Below are 16,147 nucleotides of genomic sequence, written 5' to 3' on the forward strand. Positions count from 1 at the left end.
GGATTTACTGCTCAGCCCAAAGGCACAGGGCTTTCTGAAGCTCATTACTGGCATTACTGTACTGATCTAATATATATAAGCAGTATATTAATAACTGTTTGTTGACACCAGTCAAAAAACCATACTTGAACAATACTGAAGTCTTAACTCTGAATTACAGAAATAAAACAGCAAAATTAGAAACTTTTAAATGTCACGTTTATTCATTGTTGTTCTACCATAGTACATTTGTCTGTATATTTCAAGGCTGTACAAAGACTGGTGTTAATGCTTAATACCTATTAACAGACTAACCCATTTTAGTCAATAATTTACCCCTCCTGCAACCAGAGATCAGATATATACCATGAACATGAGCAAAGAAATAAAATAATGATAGATGTTGTGGAAAACAGAAGAAAAATAGATAGGAAAATAAACAAGAAAAAATAAATAAGCATGTGCATTATGAATGTGACTTTTAGTATTGTGTATCTTAATAGTGAAAACAGATCTTTATAATATTGTGGCTATACTAACCATGAAGCAGATGAGAAATAGAGTACCAATGTTGTATTATTGGACAGTCTGGACAGAAGGGGTTATGTCAAAAGACACAGTAAGTGTCACTGATGGGGTACAGGTGTTACTGGTGGGGTGCTTGATCCTACAAACAATACTGGAATGGTGTTTGCTACCATGAGTTAACTCCCAGGACCAGACAGTAATGGTACAGGCACTGGCACCAGGGGGAGATGGCTTGTGTTTCCTGCTGCCTCGGGGCTTCTAGAAGCTGGTTTAGGTGCAGTCATAAGCTAGAAGTAGTCTTCTGGCTGCTCTCAGCTGTATATCTGATTCACAAAGGTCAGCTCCAGGGCACTGAACTGCAGAGATCTGACCTACCTCTTATTTTCTTAAACCCAGTTCTAAGACCCTCTAACATTTGCCTGTAATGAGTCTGGACTGTAAACTCTTACAAAACCAGTGGGCAAGCCAGTATATATCTGCAGGGGAAAAACACACCTTCTTTGTGACCCCTTTGCAGCAGTCTAGCTGGGATGACAGCTGAAAGGCAAGGATGTAATAGACTCACTGGACAACAATGGTACTATGCAAGGTAGTAAGCATTATGCATGTTAAGTTCTATGCCAGTTATGAACTTCATGTTGGTAGGAAAATGGGCACAAGTAGTAAAGTGCCGTAACTTGTACCCATTTGTCAGTCAATGCAAAAAAAGGTGAGAAGGCAGCCATGAGGGAAGAAGGAGGCTTACATAGCTCTCTTCACCCACATGCTCTACATCTTCCCTGCTAGAAGATGTATCTATGCTGTCAGTATCACACAGGCCTATTTTGTCCCAGATCTAATGACAGTTCTGCCTGAATGCAACCTTCTTTAAAAAAAAAAAAAAAAATAAAAAAAAAACAAGGCCCAAACAAACATGCAACTACAACAACTTAAATTGATGAAGAGTCTCATCTACAAAAAACAGTGAATAGCATCAGTTAAGAGGTGGAGAGCCCTCTGTAGCCATGCCATACTCATCAGGTCAAACACTTGATTTAACAGTGGTGATCACTGCATACTTAGTATGTACATCAAATTAATCTTTTTTCAGAGGGTTCACAATTTTTCCCATGAAGAGTATAGTGTTCTCCATAGTTATGACCATTAGGAAGGGCCTGTTAAATGTAATGGTAACTGGAACGGACATAGGCACTATTTCCATGCCTGTGGCAGCTGCTGCTTCGGTGCCAGTCTCATCCACCTTTACCACAGCCTTATGAATAGCCTGTGAAGAAAGATATATGTTACAAGTCAGAGGGGTACAAAACTAGTCACCTAAATAAGAACTGGGGCTAAAAGTGCTTGAAGGAGTTATTGATAAGAAACAAGCATCAGATGGACAGGTGTGAGACCACTGCACAAAGACAGTAAAGTTCGAAAAAAAAAAAAAAACAGCAACCTACATGCAGCATAGCTCTCCTAGCCTCAGAGAGGAAAAGTCCATCCCCAGTGGAGGGGCATGTCCCTGCTAGTAAAACATTTGCTTTCTTTTCTTAATCCCCGCTCTCACTTGTGCAGATCTGTGGAGCTAGACTAAAGGTTAAGAGACTAAGATCATATTTAACTGTCTATTAAAAGTTTATAGAGTTGAAGAAGTAACATGCAGATTAGCACACTGAATAGCATCTGGAAATTATGTTTCCCATGTTCCTTAATGTCTTGGAAAAAATGGGAGCAAAGGAGAAGGGCCAGAAATAAGAGGACTAGAGCAGAGAAACATGTAAGTTTTACCTTGCAAAATCAAGACATTCACAGACCTTAATTCACTGACTTCCACCTGAGGTCATGAAGGCAGTTGTTTTGTTCATATTAGACAATGAAATTTGCACTGATTGTCAGCTTTAAACTCTAGTTTTATTGAAGCATGACTTATCTGTAGCTTTTGTCTGTGCTTGTCACTAATGAGAGTCATTGCTCATAGGCTTGAAGCCAAATGTTTTTAATAACTGCATATTCCTTTCCCCTAAACAGTTTAAAGGCAAGCAGTGTTTTTCCTCTCCCCTCCCCTCCTCTCCAAAAAACACAAGCAGTGATACATCCTACAGCTCCCTACTTTCCCAGAGGCAAGCTAAAGTAGGTAGGCACAAACAGAAGCAGAAACGTAATGACTGTAACAACATGCTGCGGGAGGGTACTGAGGCATGGACCGATGATGATTTGGTCATATCTGTTTTATAAGGTTGCCCCACGCAGATCCAAAAGGCCTCCTAGATTAAAAAATTACAGATTTGTAACCTGATCCAGCCCAATTGCACTGACAGTGCAAGTAACATGGGTGAAATACTCTGTATGCCAACAGCCGCCTTTTCATGTGAAGCGAAGCACAAGTTTTGCATCATGAATAGTTGTAAAGAAAGTTATGTAAGTATCAATAACCATGGGCCCATAAAACAAAAAGCAGTATGACTTACCTGGGAAATTCTGTGTTGGGGCTGCCCAGTGATCCCAGAGAGGTCAGCCTTATCAGTGAATACATCCATGATGCCCATTTTATATAATATATTTTTCAGGTCATATGTCCCATAAAGAGTGAATTTCGGAAGATACAAATTTGCTGAGCTGCCAGAAAAGAAGTGCCAGAATATGGTGAAACTTTTGATCAGATATCACAGTATAACACAGACTTGCGAGAGACAAACTAATTTTGCTTTCTCCCCAAAGACATTTTGCTTGTAGGCTCTCTCTAGTCTACATGGGAGATGTATAGTGACATTAATTTGGGGAGAAGAAAAGAAAGTTTATAACAGTGTTGGAAGGCTGGTTGAGAGGATAGGGTTGTAGGTTGCTGTCTCACAGTCTGCAGTAAGCCAACACATGAACACTGAGATTGAGCCAGGGATCATTCAGCAAAACAGTACAGCTGTGCCTCCCTGAGGATCTTCATCTGATATTTTCAGAAGCTAGTGATATTTTGTGCATTCTGCTGGAAGCACCTTCATCATGCCCCATTACTAAGGATGCAGAGGATTCACCCTGTGAAAAAATGATTCTTTTAGGTGCCTCAGGATGGGCACAAAAAATATAAGACATCAAAGTTCACTTTTTTAATTAAAAAAAAAAAAAAGGTTGTCCTTCTGTGTTTATCATATAAATCAGGACAGAGAAAACAAAAAGATATACCTAAGGAGCAGGACAGTATGTGGTAGTGATTTTATGGATGAGAAAATAAAAAACCAAAAGCACATTGACAGAATGTAGTTAGTCAATAGATAATTCTTTTTCTATGTCTAGTCCAATGTCTGATTTATTAAATTTTTTTTTTTGAAAGTGACTAGTTTGCTGCTTTCCATAAATTAATCAAAGCTCCACATTTCTGACTCATTTCTTTCTTGCTCTTTCACTAAGGATCTAACAATTCCTTTTCAAAGGTTAAAACCAACATTTACAGCTACAAGCAACATAAAGAGACAGAGGTCAGTGATAACGCTGACAGTAGCTACTGTTTTCTTAGTGAGAAACCAGGACAACTGTCCAGGGGTTGAGGTCAGGGAGATGTGGAGCAGTTAATGAAGCTGGCCAAAGAGGAAGTCATCCAGCAGACAAGTGGGAAGGAAAGGGCCCGTACCTCCAATGTAGCACAGCACCTAATGCTAAGTCTGGCTGGTACCCAAAAATGAGAGTGTTAGCGGATTGATAACAGGTTGCTGATCTTTTACTTCTCCTTAATTTCTGACTGTGCTGATTGCTGTCTCAAGTGAGGATGCAACTACCGTTGAATCATCTGTCTTGTTGTTACATAAAGACTCTCATTCACAAGCCCCCACTTGCTTTCAACATGCAGGAAAGGGAAAGCTGTAGGCACACAGCAACAATGCGACCAGGCTGGAAGCACTCAATACATTTTCCAGAAGAGAAAGTGATGTTTTCTCCACAGTTTAGCCATTAAATAGATCTCATCTGTCTGTACTAGCAATACTTTGGCACTATCCCCTCTTCAGCAGCCAATAGCAATAAAAACTCTTCCTTACAATGCTTCTACAACTTCTGTTAATGTCAGTTTGCAGACAGAGAAACAGGGACAAACATATCTTGCCCACAGTCCTTAAATCATTCCATATCCCACATCAAAGCCATTTATTAAGACTTCCCAGAGACTCTAAATAATAGTGAAGGCAACAGGTTGCTTTGAAAACTAAATGGAAGAGGAGTAGTTTGTGCCATTAGTTTGCAGGAGAGAACTGCCATGATGAAAAATGGGGAGCTGAATGAAACAAGTTCATCTGTGACAGTAATGCATTTTTATATTATAAGATTTACATCTCTCATTCATGTCTTTTAGGTAGATTATTCCTGTTTGGAGAGGAGGGAGAGGATAGAGAGAGGAAATATAAATCCCTCCAATTGTATTTCGTGTCTTTCTTGCTGTTTTTGAAGGTAATTATGTTTCTTTGATAAAAATTATTCATAAGTGTCTTGATTCACCATCTTATTTGTCCTATAGTGATTTTAGTCACAAAACACATAGCTGCTCCCAGAAGTTTCAAAACTGTGAAAATGCACAGAGAATTCAATACTTCTTTCTGTCTTATTTTTAAATGAAAAAAAAAATCTAGATTTTTTGGTAAGATTTAACAGTGAATCAGAGTTAAGAGCATGACACTGGTTTTGGTTTTCTTTATTAGGATGTCATTTTTGTCTTGAGAAAAAAATCTAAAATACAATTTTCAAATGTGTATGTGTGAAGGTCTCTAACATGGCACATCAGATTCATGAATGAACACAAGGGCTTGATTCTGAAAGCATGTTGTTCCTATGCTTGTACACATATTTTGTCCCATTAAAGGATACTATTACCCATGACAGTAAATGGAAGGAATCTAAAGTTGGTTTTAGAAAGCATATAACCTTTCTGCCTTCAAAGCTACCTTGAAGCAAGTGTAGCTTATACCAATTTTGCCTTCCTGTCTTCAAACAGCCTGAATAGAGTGGCTCTGCAATGTGCCAGGTGCTCTATACCCTTATCATTGAGCTTTATCCTCACAATTGCCAAATGAAAGCTGTTATTTCAGCATTAAAGGTGCAATTATTGGTAACTGTAATAGACAGAAAGGAAGTCAAAAGACAAGAAAAAAGGCTGAAGGAAAGTGGTAGGAATTTACTTGTAAATAGGAGAAGGCAGAAGACCTCCCCCAAAAAAGTGAGAAGAGGTCTTAAGACAGAAAACTGGGGGCTATGGAGAGTTGAAGATTGGAAACAAAATGCGGAAATGGCAAAAGTCCTAAAGTTGTGAAGGTTTTCATTTCATGCAGTACTGAATGTGAAAACACAAGACACCAGAGAGCCAGGTTTCAACTTTGGTCAGTGGGAATTCTTCTGTAGATTAAAACAGAACTAAAAATAGTATATTTATTCTGTACCCAGCAGATTGAGACTGATGTGTCTCCTTGCCTCCCATCTGAACCAAAAACTGCAGAGTTTTACCTTTTTGAGACTACTGTCCTCCACCTTGACATACGTTCACAAGACAATCTTTTCTCCAGCTTCCTCATTCTTCCTTGATCAGGCAGAATAAAAAATGCTGAAGCACCTCCTTTGTAATCCATTTGTACCACAGTGGAAGACAGCTGTTCATCATAGCCATGCTTGAACTGACCCATTCCAAACATCATCGGGACTTCAACAGCCTTGTTCCCATTCACAAAGAATTTGTTCTTTTTAGTGTATTTTGGATCAAAAGGTTTTTCCCATTCAGCTTGAAATACAAGAGACAGAGTTACAGGATATTTTGAGAACATGAAACCATAGGACATATCACCAAAGGACACATTGATAGATGACAGGAACTGGTACAGCTGGATCAGCTTCAAAGACAAACCAGTTTGCAATGACCACTTGATCTTACTGAATACTCAGAATAATTCAATAGCAACACACAGTAGGTAGAGTGTGATATATAAAACTCTCTCAGATCTTACAGCAGTCTGCAATATCCTTCATTAAGATGAGATACCAAGTGTTCTAGTGTGCACTCTTCCTCCATGACAACAGTTTTAAGGAGTCTATAAAGCCCTCATATGATGCAGTCTTTAAATGAGATCTCAGAAGAAGAAAGATTCTCTCCTTTCCATATTCCCACACCAAAATAAACTAGTGAAGGGTGACATGAGGGATGAATTCTCCAGAGAAATGAAGGGATTCAGGTTACTTGCAGAGAGAAGGGTTTCATATGTTGCTTTAGTTGATAGCCAATAAAGTCATGAAGAACTTAATTCTACCAGACTGATGGTTAAAAAACAAAACAACACAACAACAACATAAACCTTTTATACTGTCATGCTCATGATCTTAAATTTCCAAAGGCTCCTTGCTCAGTCATAATGAAACAGTCTACACTGAAACTCCGAAAGATTCTTATCCTCAGCAGAGAGGAATTTCTAAGCCAAATTTCAGCTATCCACCTCATCAATTTCAGAGGCTGAGCAGATTTTTTAAAAGAGGAAAAGTTGGGTGGAGTTGTCTTATTTTTTAAAGAAAAGAGGTACTGCTCTGTAGTAAATTTTGCCTTCTAGAACAAAACTAATTTTTTATCAAATTTAGTGGGCAAAAGTAGAGTCACAATACTAAGTAAATTAAGTGCCATCAAGAAAACCATGAAACTACTCCTTTTGACTTCTGATTTCTATTTGAACAATGATTACAAGGCAGCTTGGTTCAAGTGAAATAATCATCTGCTGTTTCCACCATCTGTGAAATAGATATAAACAGCACTTATTTAGTACTTGGAAAGAGTGAAATGAGACTTAGTTAGTGCATGTCTCAGGCTCTGAAAATATAAACTGACCACTGCCAGTACTCTGAAGATGGGAAAAGTTGTTACTTTTATGTTACTTCATTAATAGTGACTTCTATCATCAGATATCTAATAGGCAGGACTTCTGCCTTGATATGCTTAAGTGAAAAAAAATTTAAAAAGCAGAATGAATCACAGAAACATGAATGACACAAGTCCTGAAATACTCAAACAACCTTTATCTAATGCTCAACTCAGGGAAGACACCCACCATTTTCAGAAAGAGTTTTGTTTGATTAAAAACTGAGTAGTATGTTAGGACTTAAGCACACAGATTAGACAGAGATGACATCCACTAATCCTTTCCTCTTGTTTCAGAGGCACTCTTATTCCTACACTCTCGTCTCTCTTAGCAGGCTACCTTCTAGGGATGGCACCTTTCTCAAACACTTCACAGTGTTCAAGTGGAAAAACAGATCTCAAGGTATGATACTTTGTGGTGACTGGCTTGGCTAGGGCATGATAAGGGACTGGTGTACAGTAGTGGAATAGCATGCCTGCTGGCTAAGAGCCAGGAAAACATTGCCAGACTTTTGTCCTTAGGGAAGAACTTCTACACTATGCTACACCACAAAGAAGTGGGAGGAGAGTCACCAGTACTGTGCAAGGAAGGTTGTAATGCACAGAGAGTGGACGAGAGCCTAGAAGTATAGTCTGGTTATAGAAGTACCTGAGATTTAAAGATCCTCTCCAGATTAATCCCAGCCTCTAGATCAATTAGCATTAACCTACTCTCAAATTCAAGATGAAAATCCTTATTATTGCTATTAATGCTATTCTTTAATCTATTTTCTTTAAAATTGAAGAGCTGAAACAGAATCTCCATCATCTTTGGAAGGGCTGGGAAATCATTTCAGTAATAAGAATGAACACTTAATTTTAACCCAAACTTATTTTTAGAACATGTAGATCTGTAATAGAAAGTTATCTTTAATACAAGGTTTTTCAGGCTTTTGTTCCCATTGGACTGCTAAGTTTATTGCTCCTTCTTCAAACACCTTTCAGTAAAAGAATAGGCTTTTTTGCCTATTTTGAAAGACGTTCCTGATGCTAAATAAAAGCCTGTCTTGAAAACAGTTGAGACAAACAAGTATGTATTCGAGAGAATTAAGAAATTTCAATCATCTGTATTGCAAACAGTTCCATTTAGCTTCAGAGATTAACAAAAGGAGCAGAGACACAGATGAAAAGCAAAACAAAACAAAAATATGGTTTTGAATTACTTTCAGGTGAAGCCTCATATTGGAGAGGAGAGTGAAAGCATCCAGTTTAACAGTTTTAAAAGAATAGCACTTCTCTTAAAAAAATAGCCTTTCTAATGTCATCTCTGTTTCAATTAAAAAGCTTAATGATATTTTTATCAGATAAAGTACAGAATATTATTTTTTCTGAGTACAATTACTTCGTTTTCAGAATAAAATAAAATGAGTAAGAGTGAGAAGGTTTGAAAGAAGATGCAGTATCTGTTATTAGACCAGGGATTGAACCTTACAGACTTGCTCCTCTTCTTATTAGATCAGCAGTCTGAAAAGCTCTGGGAAGATCTGTAGACTGTACCTAAGCAGACTGCATAAGTTAATTAATAAAAACAAGCTTATTGTCATTAGGCTTGTATTTGATACTGGTGGATCTATCTCTTCACTGGAAAATACTAGAATCTGCAAATCAAAAAAAAAAAAAAAAGGTTGAAAACCTATGCCTCCAGACACATCAGGACTACAGCCATACTATCATCAAAGGCATAGTTAGTAAAAAAAAAAAAAAGGAGAACATGAGTGTGAAACTAAACCTACTGTTACAGGTTTAGCTTTGGATACATTAACATACTCAGTAACAGCAAAACTGTTGAGTAAACATATGTTCTTTTAGGTAAGATGCAAAGTTTTCTTGAACAGTGTTCTTTGAATTTAACTCTGAACTTGCTAAACAAAAACTAGATGAAGTGGATTTCAAATTAATTCCTAGACAAAAAAAAAAAAACATTCAAGAAAGTGCTTAAATCCCACAGGATTGTATAGGATTAGACCCTTTACTGGATAGAGATACCTTCCTCAAAGTATAGGTCAGCAGGAGATGCAATCTTCAGCAGGAAAGAAATGTATATATTAAAAGATATAGGAAAAATTGCTATAAATTTTGCTAGGAATTATCATCAGTGTCAAGTAGAACGTAGTTTCCAATAGCTTTGTTTACAATTAAGTGTAAGTGAGGACCAAAAAGAAAACAAGATATGAGTCCATCTGCAAACCCATATTGCAAAAAAAGGTGATGAAGTCCAAGACTGACCTGAGGAAATAACATATGAAGTAGGAGAATATAATATGTATATCTTACCATTAAAATAAATATAGCTAATAAGGAGAATTTCAGTAAGTGGATCAAGGTTACTTATGAGGTCCTTGATTTTCCCATTGGTTCTTCCCGCTACATATTCGTTGATCTTTATCTGGGCTTGATCAGCCCTCTTGAAGTTCATAGGATAAGCTTCTCCTTCATAGAAGTTTCTGATATTATTTAAAAATTTATCTTGTGGCTTCAGTTGTTCAAGCACAAACAGGACATTTCCCATATTCAGCTGTAACCCCTCATTCTTTCTGTTTACCATTTGCATGAGTTGACGATAACCTTCATGTATTTCATTTTCAGAAATCTCACGTGGGTTAAAGCTAAGGACCCTAAGAATCTGTGTCAGAGTGTCTGTTCTGGCACCCAGAGTCAGCATTGCAAAGGCAGTAGAGATGCTCAAAGGAGAGAAGAAAATATTCCCATTGTTTTCACGAGAAGAAATCTCTTTGTAGAAACAACATGCAAACCGACAAACACTGTTCCCTACAGCCTGCTGTGGCATGTTTAGGTTTTCTGGGCCTCTTTGATTTTGGTTTCTTACAGCTGGGCGATTAGGCTCATAGCAATAACTGTTGGAATGAAGCCCAACAATTAAAAGACACAGGAAAAACAATATCTTCATGTTTCTATAACTCTGTAAAACAAAAAAAAAAAAAAAAGAAAAATTATATTTGGCTTACAAATCTTTTTCCTTGTGCTTAAAAATAAGTCAATTCCTTCACTGTACAGAGCTGGTTTGGTACCAGTGATTCCAAGGCAGTTGAATTCAGGGATACCAACTTTCTATTTCAAAGAAGCAGACTCTGGAAAATTACTCAACCTACTGAAGAAATTATGAAAGAATAAAAATTAAAGTCAAAGAGGTATGAAGTAATACCAAAGACACCCTCATTAAGGTTAGGCTGCAATTCCTTTGAAACTGTTTTTTTTTCCAGTGTTCTGCTTTTAATGTGGCTTTAAGTGATAAAAAGCTGTAAGTCAAAAGTACAAGTCTATAGAGCAGAAGTAAGGGAGCCAGTCAAGCCAATCAAAGCAGAAGAAAGGCACAATATTCCTCCATTGTGAGAATTAAAATATTATACATTTTTGAATGGGCTGCGTGTGAACATATAGGCAGGCACCAGAGAGAAAGTAAATGTACTTGTTAATGAGGAAGTGATGAACATTTACAGTGATTCCATAAAGCTTGAACAATTGAGCACCATTTAAAAAAACCCCAGACTTCCACATAATTAACAAAAGAGAGAAATATGCTTTGAGCAATTAGTAAGTTATCAAGACCCTGGAAATACTTTGTTGCTTATTAAGAAACGGAAAATGGGTATGTACACAGAACAGCAAGTGGAAATAAGTGTGCCTGCCACACGCAAAGGCATGTCCAGTCCAGAGACTGAACCAAATCATCTAAAAGTAAAATTACAAAAATTAGAGGAAGCTCTAGAACAATCATGGTGTTTATCATCAGAAAGATAGCAATGGGTGATTTTGACAGAGAAAGCTGCAATGGTAAAATGTAAAGATGAATGAGTGAATTCTGGAGAAACAAAGATACTGAAAGATACTGATAGAACTGGAAAGCCTTTTCCAGAGCAGCATGAAAACCATCCATTCCAAATCTGTGGCAATAATTTTGACTCTAGAAATTAATACTGTACCACACTTGTTTTAACAACTTCTGTCAACAGACAGAATGAAGTAAAGATATGGAGTATCTGGAAATCCAGAACATCCTCCTGTGGTATATGATCACTTTACATACAGACTCTTTTATAAAATAAAATACTCTCTAGAGGAAAATGTAAGGATTTTCAAAAGGGAGAAATATCTTAGGTTCCTGACTTGCAATGAGAAATGGTATTCAGAACTTCATGCCTTGTAAAATCATTTGAAGCCTTATCAGCTCCCACCACGACCCTGCATTTGTGTTCTCCACTTTCCAGAGTCTTGGTTCTCCAAAATTAATCGAAATCAGAATGCTGATCTCTGCTTTAATAATATATGCTATAAATATTCCTTAAGTCACACCCTTTGAATATCGTGGTTATAGCAATACTACTATTGTTAGGAAGGGCCTGAGCTCCATGACAAATCACTTTCAGACAGTTCACTTGCATATCTAGAACAAATTTAAATTTGAGCTCTTTGATTTGTTTGTAACTTGCTCCATCATCACTCTAATTCTTTCAGCCTTTATCTCTATCCAGTTTCTTTTTTCCAAACTCTCTAGAAGCTTTAGACAGCAAGCCTTAAGTCCCCACTTCCATTTAATTTAATACCCTACATTTGTTATTATCATCCATTTACTTCATTTAATTCTAAAACATTTAGAGATGCAATTTTCCTAGAGAGTTATGCTGTACAAACATGACTATTTCAGAGAGGACTTACCTTTTTTAAAAAAAACAAAACCACAATAAAACAATACAAAAACATTTAAATTGCAACTTGAACATGAACATGGTATTTTCCTCAATGGATTATTCAGAAACTGTTGTTCTACACATAAGGTCTGACATTTTTTCCACAGAAAAAAACGTATTACTTACGGTACAGTCAAAAGGGTCCTGTTGTATTCACCAGGTCTGCACAGGTCCTTGCTCAGTTGTTTATGCTGCTGAACACAAAGCAGGGTATCCTCTAGTAAAGGTTAAGATCATCTAAGGGCTGTGAGTCACACATTATAATTTCAGAGATTAGGTAGTGCAAACAGTGTTGAAACTAGTTTTACTGGACACCTAACTTTGCTGAATATATGTTTCACACGTGACTTTTTATTATTCACGACTATCTGATCACCCTGGTTAGATTCAAACCAATTTTCCTGAAACTGAACCTACTGTTTCATAATATCAAACATTCATACACATCTCAGTTGCTCAAATCTACTATTTTATGATCAAGAGAGTCATCAGAAGTAGTACCTATAGAGAAATATCTTGAATATAATTTCTAGTGACTGTAGCATTGCTTCCACTGAGGCATGAGGACAGGGCTTGATGTACTGGGACAACCTGAATTTTTGTAACCTAGCTTTCTTGTCTCCTGCATATCCATGCCTGGGCTTGATTGTCTCCAGGTGAAGCCAGTGATGATTCTAATAGGTGCAGGGCTTAAAACACTGTTTTGCTACATTAGCAAATGCTGTTGTAAATGTGCCTGACTATCCACTCCCACATGGGGAATCCGCTGGCAGCAAGAGCTGTGATAGCGACTCCTGGGCCACTTGCATGGCCCTGTGCCCGGGCAAGAAGGAATGTGGCTGGGATGCCATTGCACGCGGGTGATCCCTGTTACAAGCATGACCTGGGGACAGGGGGCGGAAGCCTAGGAACATGGGTGTAAAATAGAGCAAGTCTTTAGACCAGCTTACTATCTTGTGATCTGGGATGTGGGGAGCAGGCCCCTCTGATCGTGTATCAAGTTCAGCTGGGTCAGATCAGACAGCCTGGTATCCTGCACTCAGCTCTACTCACTACAATAAACTCCTGCAACTGCTGGAGCAAGCTGGTGGGTGCAGAATGACAGAAGCATTGAAAAAGGGAACTCTGGAGACCATGTAGTCCAACCCCTTGCTCAAACCAGGGCCAGCTATAGCAAGTTCCTCAGGAAAGTGTCCAGCTGGGTTCTGACTTCCTCCAACAATGGAGACTCCACAGTCTCTCTGGGCAACCTGTTTCAATGTTTGATGATACTGACACTAAAACAGGTTTTTTCTACATTTGAATGGAATTTCTTGTATTCTAATGTGTGCTCGTTGTCCCTTGTCCTGTCACTGGATACCACTGAGAAGAGGCTATCTCTTTCTTTACTCCTCCCATAAAAAATCAGGTATTTATACACATTGGTAAAATCCCCAAGGCCTTTTCTTCTCTGGGCTAAACAGTTCCAGCTCTCTCAGCCTCTCATACATTAGATGCTGTAATCCCTCAGTCACCTTTGTGGCGCTTTACTACAGTCGCTCCAGCATGCCCATTTCCTTCTTGCACTGTGGAGCCCAGAACTGGATCCAGCACACCAGATGAGTACAACAGGGATGAGTAGAGAGGATCACTTGCCTTGACCAGCTGGTGATGCTCTCCTTAATGCAGCTCCAGATGTTGTTGGCTGTGTTTCCTGCAAGAGCTTTCTTCTGGCTCATGGTTAACTTGGTGTCCACCAGGAGCTCCAGGCCCCCAAGCACGGTACCTCATGTCTCCATTTCTAAAACTAGTATAATATTTTCTCTCATTTTCTTTCCAAAATGCAAGCATATTCAGGGAGGGACCAGCCCTTACTATACACAAAATAGATGGAGTGCTGATCTCAATGCTGTTTCTAAGCTCAACTGAAATACTAACCACAATGACTCAGCAACATTTTCTGGGAGATTCTCTATGCAACTGGTGAAAGTTGTTGATGATTACGACCTATCAAGCTACTCAACAGACTGAAAAAAAAACCCTCTTAAACAAGTTGCTTATGAACCAAAGCTTAAGAAATAGAAGGTTTTTGGGCAGTGTACTGGACTGCCACATAATATGTTCTTCACGCATAGCACTCATCTGAAAGAGTACTTGAGATACAATTTTCACTGCTTCTTGTATAAATAAGAGCCAAGAATCTCACTTAGAGCTAACTTTTAATAATGTGCTGCAGTTTTCATGGTATATAAAAACTGATTTCGGATGAAGGAAGGAAGGAAGCCCAATTAAATACAGACGCCATGCTAATGACAAGGTGACAGATGAATGACTAGGCTAGATTTGAACACACCTAGACCACACCTCTGGACACTTGCAGGAGAAGGCCTGTTACTGAACATGAAAAAGCTTGCCCTGAAATTGGAAAGAAAGCAAGAAAATCAATACAGGATCAATTTATATGAATAATGTGAATCTCTGGACACTAGTATTAAAGAAAGTCCAAATTTGTCTTTCATGTCTTTCCAGAGTCAAGACATGAGAAGAAGAAAGGTAAAGGAAAAGGTAACAGTGCCTGATCCAATTGCATAATTTCTGTATTTGATGAAGAAACTTCAACTATTTATATCATAACTGTAAGCAGAATACTGATTTACAAAGAATTCAGCCATTTTGTTCAATTTTGAGGTTTGGGATATTCCAGAATAACGCTGCATGTGTTGAAGGTATGATATGGATAGTGAACAGGAAACTCCCTTACCTACACTGGGGACTTTTCTAAAAGTTTCCATAGCTCTTAACACAGCTAGCACTGAATTGTTTGTATATGCTTAAGCCCCAGCTGGCAAAATTTAGTGTAAATACATCTGCTTTGAGCAAAGAGTTTGAAAGAGGTTTGTTTATACAAGGTTCCTCTCTTTGTTATATCCGGTAACCACTGGTGGCACGAATAGGGAATTCTACTGCATAAACAAGGCCCCAGAGCCTCTCCTTAGCCTGTGCTAAACCACAGATACCAAGTGTATATATATCTTCAAAGAGATGGAAGAATCTCTTAATTTGTTGCCCCATTGAAACTAAAACACTTCCTCATAACCATAATTAAAAAGGGAGGGATCAGGGATGGGAAAACAAATGTATATTAAGTTGTACTTTTCTGAAGCTGGCAGTACTTTCTCTTGAAAATATATTAGGGGAGAGTGCACAGCCTATCTAACCTTAAGGTGTGATCCATCTGACTTAGGACACCTGTTTCCCTACAATAACAAAAATACAGCATTTTATGAATGGTTCAGATCTTGAAGAATTTCTCCAAAATTATTGCTCAGTAGGTAGAGCACTGTTAGAATTGACCTACACAGACAGAAAGCACTCCGGGGCATCTCTATTTAATTATGGGACTTTTCACAATCCCTTTAGTCCCAGGATTTTCTACCATTAAATCCATTACACTACACAACAAACAGGTTGAAAAATTCACCAAACTATCAATGATTGGGATAGTTTGGAGTAGGCCAGCATCCACAGAAAGCATAGAGCTATATGGCTTCTGGTCCCAAAACTATCTGAAGCATTTCTCCACTGGGAGCATCACCCCAACAGGATCATTTGGGTTAGAATCTCACCAGTATGCAGTGTTTGAGTCCAATAGAATATATTTGCTTCTATTAAGCTCCTTTAAAAAAAAATATAGGGAAACAAAAAACCAACAATAAATAAACACCATCCCCTGAAAGGCTGAAGTGTTCTCTTCCCTCAATGTCTCATTTCTATTTCCAAAGATCTTTCTCAGTCTCTCAATTCTCTCTGTCATCACTCAAGGGAACAGACAGCAGCACACACATCTTACGTCCCCAGCACCCCGGCCAGTGGTACCCTTAACTTTCTATCTCCCCCTTCTCCAGAGCCCCCAGACTCAAGGTGACACTTTGCCTACATTCACTCTTTGAGGATCTGTGCTGGTCACAAGCAAATAAACACACTTTACTCTTCAGCATTTCCTAGATACACTTAGTGATACCTTATCTATCACTGGAAATGCATGGCTGTATGTGAAGATGTGCAA

The 16,147-nt window shown here is 38.3% G+C and overlaps 1 protein-coding gene across 1 annotated transcript; it reads right to left on the minus strand.

The window, feature by feature from the left end:
- Positions 1–1,145: 1,145 nt before the first annotated feature.
- Positions 1,146–12,339, minus strand: LOC141922431 (alpha-1-antiproteinase F-like). The gene is given in 5 exon segments (XM_074821576.1): positions 1,146–1,771; positions 2,958–3,105; positions 5,968–6,238; positions 9,671–10,316; positions 12,229–12,339. Coding segments are annotated over 5 exon segments (1,365 nt in total). The 3' UTR covers positions 1,146–1,582.
- Between the last annotated feature and the right edge of the window lie 3,808 nt (positions 12,340–16,147).

The sequence above is a fragment of the Strix aluco genome, chromosome 4 (genome assembly GCF_031877795.1).
Source record: "Strix aluco isolate bStrAlu1 chromosome 4, bStrAlu1.hap1, whole genome shotgun sequence".
NCBI lineage: Eukaryota > Metazoa > Chordata > Aves > Strigiformes > Strigidae > Strix > Strix aluco.